The sequence below is a fragment of the Neofelis nebulosa genome, chromosome 12 (assembly GCF_028018385.1).
Source record: "Neofelis nebulosa isolate mNeoNeb1 chromosome 12, mNeoNeb1.pri, whole genome shotgun sequence".
NCBI lineage: Eukaryota > Metazoa > Chordata > Mammalia > Carnivora > Felidae > Neofelis > Neofelis nebulosa.
In genome coordinates, this window is record NC_080793.1 from 36543740 (window position 1) to 36558900 (window position 15161).

General features: G+C 39.0%; 1 protein-coding gene across 4 annotated transcripts in view; it reads right to left on the reverse strand.

Moving 5' to 3' along the window:
• Positions 1-15161, reverse strand: part of MELK (maternal embryonic leucine zipper kinase) — a 99498-nt gene that overhangs the window by 13157 nt on the left and 71180 nt on the right. For all 4 annotated transcript variants that reach the window (XR_009251597.1, XM_058694902.1, XM_058694901.1 and 1 more), the window contains exons 14-16: positions 10377-10608; positions 6950-7046; positions 5166-5334 (exon numbers count right to left, since the gene is read on the reverse strand). Coding sequence is in view for 3 of the 4 variants with exons in the window: in XM_058694902.1 (XP_058550885.1) it covers positions 5166-5334; positions 6950-7046; positions 10377-10608 (498 nt within the window). In the remaining variant the exon portion in view is untranslated. The remainder of the gene's footprint in view (positions 1-5165; positions 5335-6949; positions 7047-10376; positions 10609-15161) is intronic.

Consider the following 15161-nt stretch of genomic DNA (forward strand, 5'->3'; position numbering starts at 1 on the left):
GCGGGGGAGAGGCAGAGAGGGAGACACAGAATCCGAAGCAGGCTCCAGGCTCTGAGCTGTCAGCACAGAGCCTAATGCGGGGCTCGAACTAGTCAACTGCGAGATCATGACCCAAGCCGACACTCAACCGACTGAGCCACCCAGGTGCCCCTTATCTTAACATTTTTTAAACCAAATCTCTTTCTAAAATCATCAAACCATGCTTTGCTGGCATTAAATTCTCCAGCTTTAGATACCTCACCTTCTTTTTGTTTTAAGTAGTCATAACATGACTTCATCTTTTCTCAAATCATATAAAGCTTAGAGGTATGCCCTTCTTACAGCAATCCTACACCCACGTTAAAGCTGCATTTTCAATACGAGATTAAAAAAAAGTATTTTGCAAAAAATGCAAGGTTTTTGTGCCTGTTGGCATAGCTGCCACAATGACTTCATGAGCTTCCCTTTTCTTTTTTTTAAACAATGGTCCTTACACTGGATTCATTTATCTGGAAATGGTGGGCAACCGCAGCCACAGACATCAATCTATGGTACATATCAAGCAATTCAACTTTTTCTTGTAAAGTCATGACTTCTCTCTGCTTCTCGGGAGCACATCCAGCATCACTACTGGCACTTCATACAGGTCCTCTGGTGTTACTCAAGGTGTACGGCATTGCGCTACACGTGATTTATACATTTTAAACGTATTTAAATGTGAAAAATATGCAAGAACCACAAAAGATCATTTTTGACTGTGATATGCAATTCACTGAAGGGACCAATTGCTCACATGGAGACGATTAGCATCACACGGCGTTTTTAAGCAGATACTCACAACACAAGCTCACCGCAAGAGCAGCAGAAGAATAGCTACGAAATTATTACAGTAGTAAAGCATATTACAGTTGATTTTATGCAGTTATGATTTAATACTGCATCTTTAAGTTTGTTTACATTTCTCTCAACTGTGAATGGCACCATGTACAGTATGTGTTTGTGTGCATAAGTTATGATAAATTTTAACTTTTTATATCTGTTTATATCTTATGGTAGGGTAAATGATCAAATAGACTAACATCTACATATCTTTTTCTTAATTTTTTTGATATTTCTAGGCCACGCCGTTTTTGAGTTTTTCCAAATTGTTGCAAGTCCCCCCCAAATTTTCCCAATATACCTGTTTAAAACAATACACATGTAAGTGACCCATGCAGTTCAAACCCATGTCATTCAAGGGTCAACTGTATTTTTATTTAGTATTTATATATTTGTTCCAATCTGATTTAGAAAAACATAATCAGCAAAAACTAGTAACATATAGTTGCTTTAAAAGTAAACTTAAGATCAGACACCTGGGTAGCTCAGTCAGTTAAGAGTCTGACTTCAGTTCAGGTCATGATCTCACAGTTCATGGGTTCAAGCCCCACATCAGGCTCCGTGCTGACAGCTTGGAGCCTGGAGCTTATTTCAGATTGTGTGTCTCCTTCTCTATCTGCCACTCCCCTACTCGCACTGTTTCTCTCTCTCTCTCTCTCAATCTCTCTCTCTCAAAAATAAATGTAAAAAAAAATTAAAAATTTGAGTCCAACTTCAGCTTAGGTCATAGTCTAACAGTTCATGAGTTTGAGCCACACATTGGGCTCTCTGCTGTCAGTACAGAGCCCACTTCAGGTCCTCTGTTCACCTCTCTTTCTGCCCCTCCATTTGCACTCACTCGCTCACTTTCAAAATAAATAAATAAACAAATTTTAAATAAATAGACTTAAGATTTTAAAAAGCTAGTCTTCCTGATTGTGTTGACAGTTTCACAGGTGTCTATATAATGCCAAAGTATATTAATCACACATTTTTAAGAGGTACAGATCATTTATTTAGGTCAATTATACCTCTATAAATCTTTTTTTTTTTTTTAAGAGTCAGTATAAAGAAAATACCAGATAAATAGCAGTGCAGGTGATATGCCCATCTGCAGGTGAGTGTTCAATGACCAGAGTTTAGGGACCCAGCTTCAAGTTATAAAAGGAACAAGTGGCACAGCTATGACAAGGACCCTCTGTCTGCTGGGTCCCCATCCAGGGCTGTTTCACCAAACTAAATTGGCTTTGTCAAGATAATATACAGAACACTTCCAAATACAATTTAAGCGATTCCTTGTGTAAAATAAAGAATTAATCTGGGGCGCCTGGGTGCCATCCAACTCTTGATTTCGGCTCAGGTGATGATCTCATGGTTTGTGAGATCGAGCCCCATGTCAGGCTCTGCACTGTCAGCATGGAGCTTGCTTGGGATTCTCTCTCTCCTTCTGTCTCTGCCCCTCCCGTTTGTGCACATGCTCTCTCTCTCTCTCTCTCTCTCTCTCTCTCTCTCAAAATAAATAAATAAACATTTAAAAAAATTAATCCTAATTTATCTGTTCAAATTTCAGATTTTTTTCAACAATCTGTAAAAAAGCCTACAAGAGGCTTAACTATACATGATCTTCATCTTAACAAACTAAGGTGTTCTTTGTACCATCCTTCTAACTTTTCTAAGTTTATAATTTTTTAATGTAAGAAATAGGTAGAAGGGCGCCTGGGTGGCTCAGTCGGGTAAGAGTCTGACTTTGTCTCAGGTCATGATCTCGCGGTTTGTGGGTTTGAGCCCCGTGTCAGGCTCTGTGCTGACAGCTCAGAGCCTGCTTCAGATTCTGTGTTTCCCTCTCTCTCTCTGCTCCTCTCCCACTTGTGCCTCTCTTTCTCTCTCTCAAAAATGAATAAATAAACATTAAAAAATAAAAAGAAGTAGGTAGAAAAAATGAAACAAATTTCCTAAAGCGAGGCCTGCAGTTCTGCAAAAACTTAAACCATTTAAAAGGGTTACAGATCCAAAGTTAGATCAAGTTTCTGATGTTAGATGTGTGTTAATGAGGACTATGGTTCTGCTACATTAGGGTTAAAAATGCTCAACATGGATGATAATTTCAGTCAACACTGGAACACCTTTGGTATGCCTGGGTGGCTCAGTCAGTTGAGCATCTGACTCTTGATTTAGGTTCAAGCATGACCCCAGGGTTGTGGGATAGAGCCGCATATCAGACTCCACACTAAGCATGAAGCCTACTTAAGATTCTCTTTCTCTCTCTCTCTCTCTCTCTCTCTCTGCCCCATTTCCCCACTTGTGCATATGCTCTCTCTCTGAAAAGTACAGCATAGGGAATACAGTCAAAAACATTTTAATAACATAGTATGGTGCCAGATGATAACCACACTCATCATGGTGAGCACTGCATAATGTACACAATCATGAAGTCACTATGTTGTACACATGAAACTGATGTAACATGGTATGTCAACTATACTTCAGTAATAAAAATTTTTAAAAAAACTGGAATACCTTATATAATAGAGCATTTCGCGTATATTTCACAGAGGCAGCTTTATTTATGCATCCCGGCTCTATGAAGGTGCTGGGGTAGAAATTATCTCCAGTTTTTACAAATAAGGAAATTGAGGCAGGCAGGGATAAAACGACTTATCCAAGCTACAAAGTACGAAGCTGAAGCTAGAACTCAGGTCTTCTCATTCCCAATCTGTGGTTTTTCTCCTACATCCTGGAAGTAGTGGAGAATCCCTGGAAAATCAACTAACATCTTAGCAGCTCCTACTGGAAAATGCATTCAGGGGCCAACCAATTTACACAGGTGAACATTTTTAGGGTATTATCCACTAGTATTTGACAACTGCTTAGCTTCTCAATAATGTATATGATTGGACATGTTTCCTTAATTTTCTTTATCTAATGTTTTTCAGGAAAATGGCACTATGGTTTTCTTAATTTTTTTTTTTTTAACGTTTATTCATGTTTGAGAAAGAGACAGAGCACAAGCAGGGGAGGGGCAGAGAGAGAGGGAGACATGGAATCTGAAGCAGGCTCCAAGCTCTGAGCTGTCAGCACAGAGCCCGACACGGGGCTTGAACCCATGAACCATGAGATTATGACCTGAGCTGAAGTTGGACACTTAACCAACCGAGGCACCCTGGCGCCCCAGCACTATGGTGTTCTTGATCCCAATGTCAGTGTTTGAAATATTTCATAACTGTCTCCATCTACAGAAATCTTAGAACAAAAGAACAAAATATACCTAATAAACAACCATATGCAAAACTTTTCAGTACATTATACAAGTTCAACAGGCAACAGATATTAATGGATAAGTCCTATCTTCTTCCACTTTAAAACAGGACATATCTGAATATTCTCCCCGGAAGCACACTTCTATCCAACAGCTCATCATTTTCCTTCCCCAAACAGGCCCAGATTTGTCCCAAATGAGAGTCTCAGTGCAAAACCTGAAGAGACCCAGTCCCCAAATCACAGAGCACTACCATCTCCTCTTCCCTCCTCTTGGAACATGTTTTTATTACAGCACAGAGTAATATCCCTGCCTGTCTTCACTGCCACTCTATGAGATCCTCAATGACATGGGCTATGTCATTTCCAAGTGGAGTCTTATTTATACCTGTACCTCTTACTTCCCCCAAACAAAAATGTCATTCATTAGATGTTTGAAGGAATGCTCAGAGAGAATCCAAGAGAGTAAGAAGTATTTTATATCTACTAATCACTTCTTTTCCCTTTCCTTTCCCCATTGAACATATCGCCCATACCACTGACACATTAAGCCTTTGAAGCATGACAGGACTATCAAAGTTCCAAACCTCTTAGGCCTGTGAGGACCTCTCAGCCTACCTTCCCAGTGTGCTGCTCAGTATTTTCTTCACATACACCACACTCAAAGTTCAAATTCACTTCCCATGCATTCAAATATTTTGTGAGGGCCTACAGAGATATCCATGTGTCAGAGACTCTTCTACATGTCAGAGATATGACAATTAAGCTCAAGTCCCCATCCTTAAGGCAGCTCTCAGTTCCTCCATATGCCCCATGTTTCCCTGCCTCCATATTGCTTCTGTGATTAATCTCTCCACTTGAATATTTGGATTATAGTTATTCGCTCCTTGGAAAGAGCAAGTTTGTATAATTTACCTCTGCATTCTCAAAGCCCACTGCATCAAAACGCATAAAATAAAAAATCATTCATTCATTCATTCATTCATTCATTCAGTACTTCTCTTGGAAAAGAAAAATAGTCTGGTTAGCAGCCAGCTTCTGAAATCCATACTAAAGAATTCCAGTGCACTTACCTTTAGTCTTCTTGGCCCATCTTTGGCAGAGCCCTTCCTTCTGCTCCTGGTAAGCACAGTGATAACCTTATCCAATCCCCTTTCAAGGCTCCCAAACACTTTGGTTCCTTTTCTTTTTGGAGTATCTTCTACATGTGCTTGGTTGAGATCCAGTTCCACTGAGCGACATCTTAAAAAGAAAAAAAATCCATGAGTAAAACTGGGCCTCCTGCCAGTCGGGGCTGTCACAAGCCGTTCAAGTATGCCAAGGCGAATGCCAAGGCGAATGCCAAGGCCAGTCCATCTCACTACTCAGGAAACACAAAAGCCATCTCCCACTGGAACACAGCCATCACCCCTCCCCTCAGCCAACTGCCCCTTGGCAAAACTATTTTTCCCCTAGCTTTTTAAAAAAAAATATACAGAAAAGTTGGGTGAAGAGTACAATGAACCCCATATATATACCCTCTTAGATTCAACAGTTGTTAATGTCTCACCACATTTGCCTTCTCTACATATATAAATGAATACATTAAATATATGCACATTTTTGCTGAACCATCTAAAGGTAACCCATCTGAAGATACTATGAGACTTCACTCTGAAACACTTCAGCACACATACCCAACAAATAACGACATTTTCTACATAACCACAATACCATCAAGAAAATTGATAATAATGCCACAGTACTGTCTAATATCTAGTTCACAGTCTAATTTCCTCAACTGCCCTCAAAATGGATCCTTCTTTAAAAAATAGCTATTACACTGGGGTGCCTGGGTGCCTCTGTCGGTTAAGCATCCGACTTTCACTCAGGTCATGATCTTGCAGTTTGTGGGTTTGAGCCCCACGTCGGGCTTTGTACTGACAGTTCAGAGCCTGGAGCCTGCTTCAGATTCTGTGTCTCCCTCTCTCTCTCTGTCCCTCACCTGTTCACACTCAGTCTCTCTCTCTCTCTCTCAAAAATAAATAAACATTAAAAAAAATTTTTTTAATAAATAAAACATAGCTATTATAGGGGTGCCTTGGTGACTCAGTTGGTTAAGTGTCTGATCATGCCCCATGTCATGCTCTGTGCTGACAGTGTGGAGCCTGCTTGGGATCCTCTCTCCCTCTCTCTCTTCCCTGCCCCTGACCCTGTTCATGTGCCTATACTATCTTTCTCTCTCTCAAAATAAACTTTAAAAACATTTAAAAATAAAAATAAAAAAATAGCTATTATAGACGATGAGGGGCGTCTGGCTGGCTCGCTCAGAGGAGCATGCAACTCTTGATTTCAGGGTCGTGAGTTCGAGCCCCACACAGGACGCAGGGATTACTTAAATAAATAATATAAACATTTTTTAAAATTAAAAAATAAAGACAATGAAGGGACGCCAATGCTGCCAAATCCATGTCCATACAAGAGGGATGAGTTTTCTTTGACACACCAGTTGGTATCTTTACTATATGAAGAACTGCTATCAGTGGATGTCTACACTCTACCAGGAGAAGCATCAGAAAAGATGGGCCTCAGAAAGGGGACTATGTGGATGGGGCCAGAGCCACTGTCTTCCCAAGCTGCTGTACGTTAAGATGCCAGTCCTACTGCTGAAGAGTTTCAGATTTCTTCCCCATGAGGAAGGCAGCAACAACAGCTACAGTAATGGCCATAGACCATTCGCATTCAGCTAGACATTTCTGCAGTCTCCGACATAATTTACACAATGGCTTGTTACCTTAATCAGGCTGATCATACGTGAAAAAAGAAAATCTGGCTACATATACTAGAGATCAAAGAATCTAAAAAACAGAACACTTACCGCCTCTCAGGGCTAATGACACCTGTCATTAACTTCTCTGTTCCTGCTGAATTTATTGGCATTTTAACTGGAGTTTCTTTCAGGCACTGGTTTCTGGCTATTAGAAAAACAACAAACACAAACCATATGTAGCTGACATATTATGGTTTCAAAATTTCTGTCAATAATGCATACATCACTTATTCATTGACTCAGAAATACTGTAATCACTTGGCCAGTGGTGTTAAGGCTCTACTTATTTAAAGAATTATTTCCATGTGATTTATAATAAAAACAAAATCATTCTGGCTTTGCATGTGTGGCTCTTCTTTTCCTTCACTGCAAAACCGAGTCCATGATTAAAATTTTATTATAAATATTATATGACAAATTTAAATAGATCATATAAATACAGATTTTATGACTACTGATTCTCCTTTCTACAAACAAAAGTCAATCTGTATTTATACAAGGATCCAATTTGTGCTTTTAATTCAAAATAGTATTGAGAGGTATTCATTCAATTCTTTGCCCTACTCAACTCCTGTTAGGCAAAGAGAACAGTCCCCATGAAGGCTTGACAAAAGCTTTAAACAGTGTGAGCTTTTGTTATTTTTATATTCTAGAATATAAATTCTATTCTAGAATTTTGTGTTTCATTCTAGTAGGGTATTTGTATCCAGATAATTTGTGACAAATTCACAATAACAAATCTGGTTACCACTGTTTAGTTAACTTTTTGTTTATGATCTAAAAGTTACATACCCTTTAAAAGGAACAACACTTTATAACAAGCATATGATATCAAGTTTTTAAGATGACATTAAAGATTTTGTTTTGTTTTGTTTATGACTATCAGGACTATTTTCACTGGTTCCATGAGAACAAGAAAACAGTATCTCTGAAAATATTTTCATCTTTGTATACAAGGAGTATCTACTATTATACATAGTTACTCGTTGATGAAGTATTGCTGACTGTATTGTACCAGATTAAGAAAAGTGATTAATGCTTATGTGAAAAATGACTCAGATGAAAGAAAGTAAAGTACACAGCACTAATGGAAGCTATCAATCGGGGCTTTAGCCAGTAGCTTCTGTAGGTGGCTCTTATGTTTAAAGAAAAATAGCCAATAATAACTTTAGACCAACACAATCTTTCTCACAAACTGAGAGGAAGTTTTCTATGCAAACTGATGATACATTAAGATTATAAATTCCAAACTATCCATGTTTCAAAACTTTCAGAATTACATAAAAAGTTAAAACACACAGGGCGCTTGGGTGGCTAAGTTGGTTAAGCATCCAACTTCAGCCCAGATCATAATCTCATGGTTTGTGGGTTCAAGCCCCGTGTCGGGCTCTGTGCTGACAGCTCAGAGCCTGAAGCCTGCTTCAGATTCTGTGTCTCCCTCTCTCTCTCTCTGTCCCTCCCCCGCTCACACTCTGTCTCTCTCTCTCTCTCAAAGATAAACATTAAAAAAAATTTTTTTAAGTTAAAAACACATACTCAATAATAGAAGGAACTATAAGCATCAAAGGCTTAAAAAAAAAAAAAAAGCCCTCTGGGGCGCCTGGGTGGCTCAGTCTATTGAGCCTCCAACTTCAGCTCAGGTCATGATCTCACAGCTCGTGGGTTTGAACCCCGCATCGGGCTCTGTGCTGACAGTTCGGAGCCTGGAGCCTGCTTCGGATTCTGTGTCTCCCTCTCTCTCTGCCCCTAATCCGCTCACAGTCTGTCTCTGTCTCTCTCAAAAATAAATAAACATTTAAAATTAAAAAAAAAAAAAATCCCTCAATGAGTTAAAGTCCATCTTATCTCCCTACCCAACCCCGATTCACAAACGATACTGTAGCTATATTAACAAGTAACAGAAGAGAAATACCCCATTAGGAAAAAAATGCAATAGCAGCTACTACTAGTAACATCCGACCTTAGTATCCAAACGTTACCTCACTGAACCCTCATAACAACCCCAGGCAGCTATACATACTTATCACACCAAACTAGCTAGCTTCACAATTCTGGGGAAAGTGTTGTTTGAGCTGATGAACGAGAGAATGCAATTAACAGAATAACAGAACTTCCAGTAAATATTCTGACAAAGTTGATCATAATATCTTTACAAGAAGTAGAGCTCTGGAACTGGCTATCAGGCCCATTAGCAAATTAGAAGCACAATGGCAGGACATGATTTAGCAGCACTTCACATGGCAAGGTCTTAGAGTTTGGGTTCATTAGACTCTTAACATAAAACAAGAGTAGGTTACAATTGCTAGAAAAAAAGCCCAAAAAGGTTTAGGAGTCATTTTAAAAAGTGACATGGGGGCACCTAGGTGTCTCAGTCAGTTGAGCATCCGACTCTCAATTTGGGCTCAGGTCATGATCCCAGGGTCGTGGGAACGAGCCCTGTGTCAGGCTCCAAGCTGTACGTGGAGCCTGCTTAAGATTCATTCATTCTCTCTCTCTCTCTCTCTCTCTCTCTCTCTCTCTCTCTCTCTCTTCCTCTCCCTCTGCCCCTCTCCGCCACTCACGATCACGCTCTCTAAAAATAACAATTTTTTAAAAAGTGACATAGACTAGATCACAATAAATAAAACTCCTTCAGGCTCTCTCTAATTCATTCTTTCTTTCAACAGATATGGCCCCACTATATACCAGGCACTGGGCACCTACTAAGTACCAGACAATAAAGACGACCCCTACCATATACTATGCCATGTTGCAAAAATGGCAGACAGAATCTCTACTCTCATGATGCTTACAGTCTTATCCTGATGAGACCCAGCACTAGAAAACTGGGTTCAGTTCTAGGAACTGACAAAATAGAATGCGCCTAAATGAGGCCAGCAAGAAAACACTGAGGTGTCATAAAAGAAACCACTTAAATAATTGGTGATGACTGAGCTGATAAGGAAACCAAGGACAATGAGAAAGTTGTAATATCTGGACGCAGATCTAGATCTCTAGAAGGACATGACTATGAGTGCTTCTGAAATATGAGCAAGAGCAGGATCAGATACCAGAACTAGAGATCCAGATGAGTGAGATCTCAGGGCTCAGCAGAGACTTCAGTTTTAGTCACCATAAGTGGGGGCAAAGGAGAAAACAAAGTCTAAATCTGGATATATGACCTTGGGCAAATCACTCATCTGAGCCTTGTGTTCTTCAGCTGTGAAAAAAACAGGTGGATGAAATGAGCTCTAACTTGCCTTTCGGCTTTGATATTCTATGATGCTATACTTCAACTTTACATATGTGAAAAAGAGAAGAAATATCAATAGAAGTTGACTAATATGCTTTCATTTCAACCAATGCAAATAATATAGGACAAAAAAAGCATAAATTCCTGAGGGCAATGCTAGCCATTTCTGACCTATTATGTGCTTAGATGGTAAGAATAGAATTTGAAGGTACTTTACCACTGATCAGTACATATAGCAAATACCTTTTGAGGGTGTAGTGTAATGATTTGGTGTGGAGAGTATTTCTCTCTTATGCTGGTTCTTATTAACTGGAGTCTTTGGCTCAGGAAATACAAAGCACTCATCATTCTTTACAGCAGACTTAGGCGTATATACATTCTCTTTGTTCTTTAATTTATTGGCAGATGTTCTGCATAATACTGGAGTTAATGATTTAGATTCCAGACCATTTGATTCTGTCCAATGCTTGGCAAACTGGAAAAAAAAAAAAGTTACTGGATAAAGCACAATGAAGAAGAAGAAAAGTCAATTTCTCTACAACATGCCTTAATCATTTGCAAATTACCATGCACCATTTTTACTAAAATGAAATACTCTCAAAAGGATATTATTGGCAATACCAGGAAATTTAAAAATGTATATTCAATTCTCTTTAGTACACGTTGATCACTTTAGTCTGTTCTACTGACAGATCATTTTCAACATGTTTTAGGCTGAGTGTTAAATCAAACACACCCAGATCTCAGGCAATACTGAGAATGGTCACAATTAAATCCCTGAGGAATTGTTTCCCATGCCTAGATTCCCATGGTTTGTCTCTAATGTGTACCAAAAACTAAGTGTTTAGTGATTACAGCAGAAAAACCATGTTAAAATACTCTTAACAGAAATGTTGCATACAAAATAGTTTTTAATCATTTTGGATTTATGGTTGAGCTTGCAAAAAAGTAAGGAAAATCCTCAGAGGCTAAACTAAGAAGAGGAACATGAATCCAGAGATATAATAAAGGCTGAAGCTGTCCATTGCTCTAAGGCCATCTACCTACCACCTCGGATAACCGGCAGCACGGACGTTAACAGCCATGGAAGCCTTAGGCCTACGCAAGGTGGTAAGTTAGAACCAAAGTGCTCATGAAAAGCCAGAGAGGGCTATAACTAAAATGAAAGGCAGGGTGGGGTGGCTCGGTCAGTGAAGCATCCGACTTCAGCTCAGGTCTTGATCTCACGGTTGCCCCACGACCACCACGACAAGGCTTTGTCAGGCTCCCTGCTGATAGGACACAACCTGCTTGGGATTCTCTCTCTCCCTCTCTCTGCCCCTCCCCCACTTGTGGTTTCTCTCTCTCCAAAACAAATAGACTTAAAAAACAAAACAAAACTAGGGGCACCAGGGTGGCTCAGTCAGTTAAGCCTCTGACTTTGGCTCAGGTCATGATCTCATGGTTCATGGGTTCGAGCCCCACATCAGGCTTTGTGCTAACAGTGCAGAGCCTAAAGCCTGCTTCAGATTCTGTGTCTCCCTCTCTCTCTTCCCCTCCCACTCTTCCTCTCTCTCTCTCCCTCTCTCTCAAAAATAAATAAACATTGGGGTGACTGAGTGGCTCAGTCGGTTAAGCGTCCGAATTCATCTCAGGTCATGATCTCGCAGTTTGTGAGTTCGAGCCCCACATCAGGCTCTGGGCTGAGAGCTTACAGCCTGGAGTCTGCTTCAGATTCTGTGTCTCCCACTGTCTGCCCCTCCGCTGCTTGCACTCTGTCTCTTGCACTGTCTCAAAAATAAATAAACATTAAAAATAATAATTAATTAATTAAACATTAAAAAAATTATTTTAAAAAATCTAAAATCAAACTGTGAATTAAATATAAATCCGCCCTGTAAAGAGGACAGCACAACAATGTTGTCTGTCCTAGGCTTAACTCTGGAGAAGCAAAATTCTCCTTTAATAATTTGCAATTTTAGGGACCAAATTCATACTTTCTGCATGGTCCTATATGCATTCAAGGAAAATACAATCCCTAGCTCTTAAAAACCATTCCAGAGAATAAAAAAGGAACACATCCCAATTCATTTTAGAAGACTACTATAATCACAATACCAAAATCAGATGGATGGAATAGAATGCAAGTAGAGAAGAAAGACTTTCATGCATTATTTGACATTGTTCTATATTGTCTAAATGTTTTACAAGATGAATGTATCCATGTATAATGTCTGTAATAATAAAACTAAAATTTTCAAAAGAAAAAAAGACTTATATGAGACAGAAAACTATAGGACATTTTCATTTAAGAACAAAGAAGCAAAAATTCTAAACAAAATATTAGCAAACTAACTCCAGCAGTGTATTAAAAAGATAGTAAACTGGGCTTATATAAAGAATACAAGACTGGCTTAACATCATAACTATTGATATAACATATAACAAACTACATTATTTAATGCAGTTAATTATATCAACTAGTGAAAGAAACAAAAATAGATGATTTTCTCAATAGGTATTTTCTACAATAAAGATTCATGACTTTAAACAAATCTTAGGGATGGATGCCTGGTAGCTCAGTTGGTTAAGCGTCCAACACAGGCTCAGGTCATGATCTCGCATATTGGTGAGTTCAAAGTCCCGCGTCAGGCTCTATGCTGACAGCTCAGAGCCTGAAGCCTGCTTCAGATTCTATGTCTCCCTCCCTCTCTGCCCCTCCCCTGCTCACACTCTGTGTCTCAAAAATAAACAAACACTATAAAAGAAAAATTTAAACAAATCTTAGCAGACCAGAACTAAATGAAAAACAGGTCTTAACTTGAAAAAGACAGTGTGGGAGGTACAGTGGAGAGAGAGGAAGGCTGACAAGGAGAAGGAGAGTGAGGGAGAGTGGGAAGGGGAAGGTTTAAGAGGGAAAGAGAGAACATACATCATACTTAATGATAAAAGAAGTATTCTTTTTTACAACTTGGAAAAACAGTGTCTGCTATATTGCTAGGTCTACTAAGTGCAGTAATAAAAAAAACAAAAGATATTAAAGGTTTAAGAATTAGAAAGGAAGAGGGGTGCCTGGGTGGTTCAGTTGGTTAAGCATCTGACTTTGGCTCAAGTCATGAACTCATGGTTCATGAGTTCGAGCCTCGTATCAGGCTCTGTGCTGACAGCTCAGAGCCTGAAGCCTGAAGCTTGGATTCTGTGTCTCCCTCTCTCTCTGCCCTTCTCCTGCTCACAGTCTCTCTCTCAATCACTCAAAAAAAAAAAAAAAAAAAAAAAAATTAAAAAAATGTTAATAAAAGAATTAGAAAGCAGAAACAAAACTGCCACCCATAGATGATATACTTTTGTACACAGAACACTCAAAAAAATACACAGACACATTATAAGAATTTAAGAGTTTAGGAAAGTTACTGAATATAAGATCATTCACAAAAATCAATTTCATATCTATACACCAGTAACAGATACAAAACTGTGATTTTAAAAGACCTACCACTCCCAACAGCAATAAAAAAATAAGAGTATTTAGGAATAAATCTAATAAAAATATAAGACCTTTCTGGGGAAATTTATAAAACTTTATTAAAAGCAATTAACTAAAACCTAATAAATGAAGAGATATACTATGTTTATGGATAGGGGGATTTGAGGGTCTAGATTTCAATTTTTCCCAAGTTGAATCTTAAATTCAATGCTATTTCAATTTTTGAGTGTATGTGAAGTTTGTCCAAATGATTCTAAAATGTATATGGAAATGCAAAGGGACAAGAGTAGCCAAGACATTCTTAAAGAAGAATTGGCCAACCAGAGAGAAGAACTATTACAAAATTAAAGTAATTAAGATGTGTAGTACTGGTGAAAAAAAATCAATAAAACAAAATATAGCCCAGAAACAGATACACTCCTATGACAACTTGATATATGATCAAAGCACCACTGTAGATCTGGTGGTGAAAGAATGGACTTTTCAATGTAGGAGATATAACTTTATACTCACCAGATTAGAAAATATTTAAATATTAAAATATTAAATAGCCAAAAATATCAATTATTTTTTTTTTTAATTTTTTTTCAACGTTTTTTATTTTTTATTTTTGGGACAGAGAGAGACAGAGCATGAACGGGGGAGGGGCAGAGAGAGAGGGAGACACAGAATCGGAAACAGGCTCCAGGCTCCGAGCCATCAGCCCAGAGCCTGACGCAGGGCTCGAACTCACGGACCGCGAGATCGTGACCTGGCTGAAGTCGGACGCTTAACCGACTGCGCCACCCAGGCGCCCCAAAAATATCAATTATTAATAAATATGTAAAGCAATGGGAACAGTCTTCTACTTCTGGTTGAAGTATACTTAATAAAACCACTTTGGGGAAAAATCTGGCATTATCTGTTAATGCTGAAGATACTCATTCCACTCCTAAGTATATATGTGGTAGCACTCTTATACATATGTAATAGGGGCCCTGCTGCACACAAGAGTTAGCCTAGCAGGTCCTGGATGGAAGCTAGGTAACCTAGCTTTTAGAAAATTCCCAACATTGTTGGGATAAGTTTGTTTGTATGGCTGGAGCACCAAACCCTGCTGTACCAGACTATACAGACTACAAGCAGTGTGATTTATGATGAATGACAGCTTTTCTTCTAGAAGTCTAGAATTTCTGTGATTGTGACGAATTCCACCAACATAGAGAGCCTGTGTAACCAGCCCCAGTAAAAACTTTGGATTCTAAGTCTCTAGTGAGCTTCCCTGAGTAGAAACATGCACACCTGCTCCTGTATTTCACTGCTGTCAAAGAGAGTGCACTCTCCGTGGCCCCCTCAGAGAGAGTGGAGGAATAACATTCACTGTACATCCAATAAGTTCAACAAATGCCAAATAAGATTAAAAAAAAAAAAAAGATTATCAAAAGGAGAAGAAAACAGATCAGTTGCTACTCTGAGTTGGGGGGAATAGGGAGATGGCTACAATGAGGGACTCTAGGAGAGGGGGCAACAGAACTGTTCTTGATTTTGATGGTGGTCACAGGACTGTATGCATTTGTCAAAACACA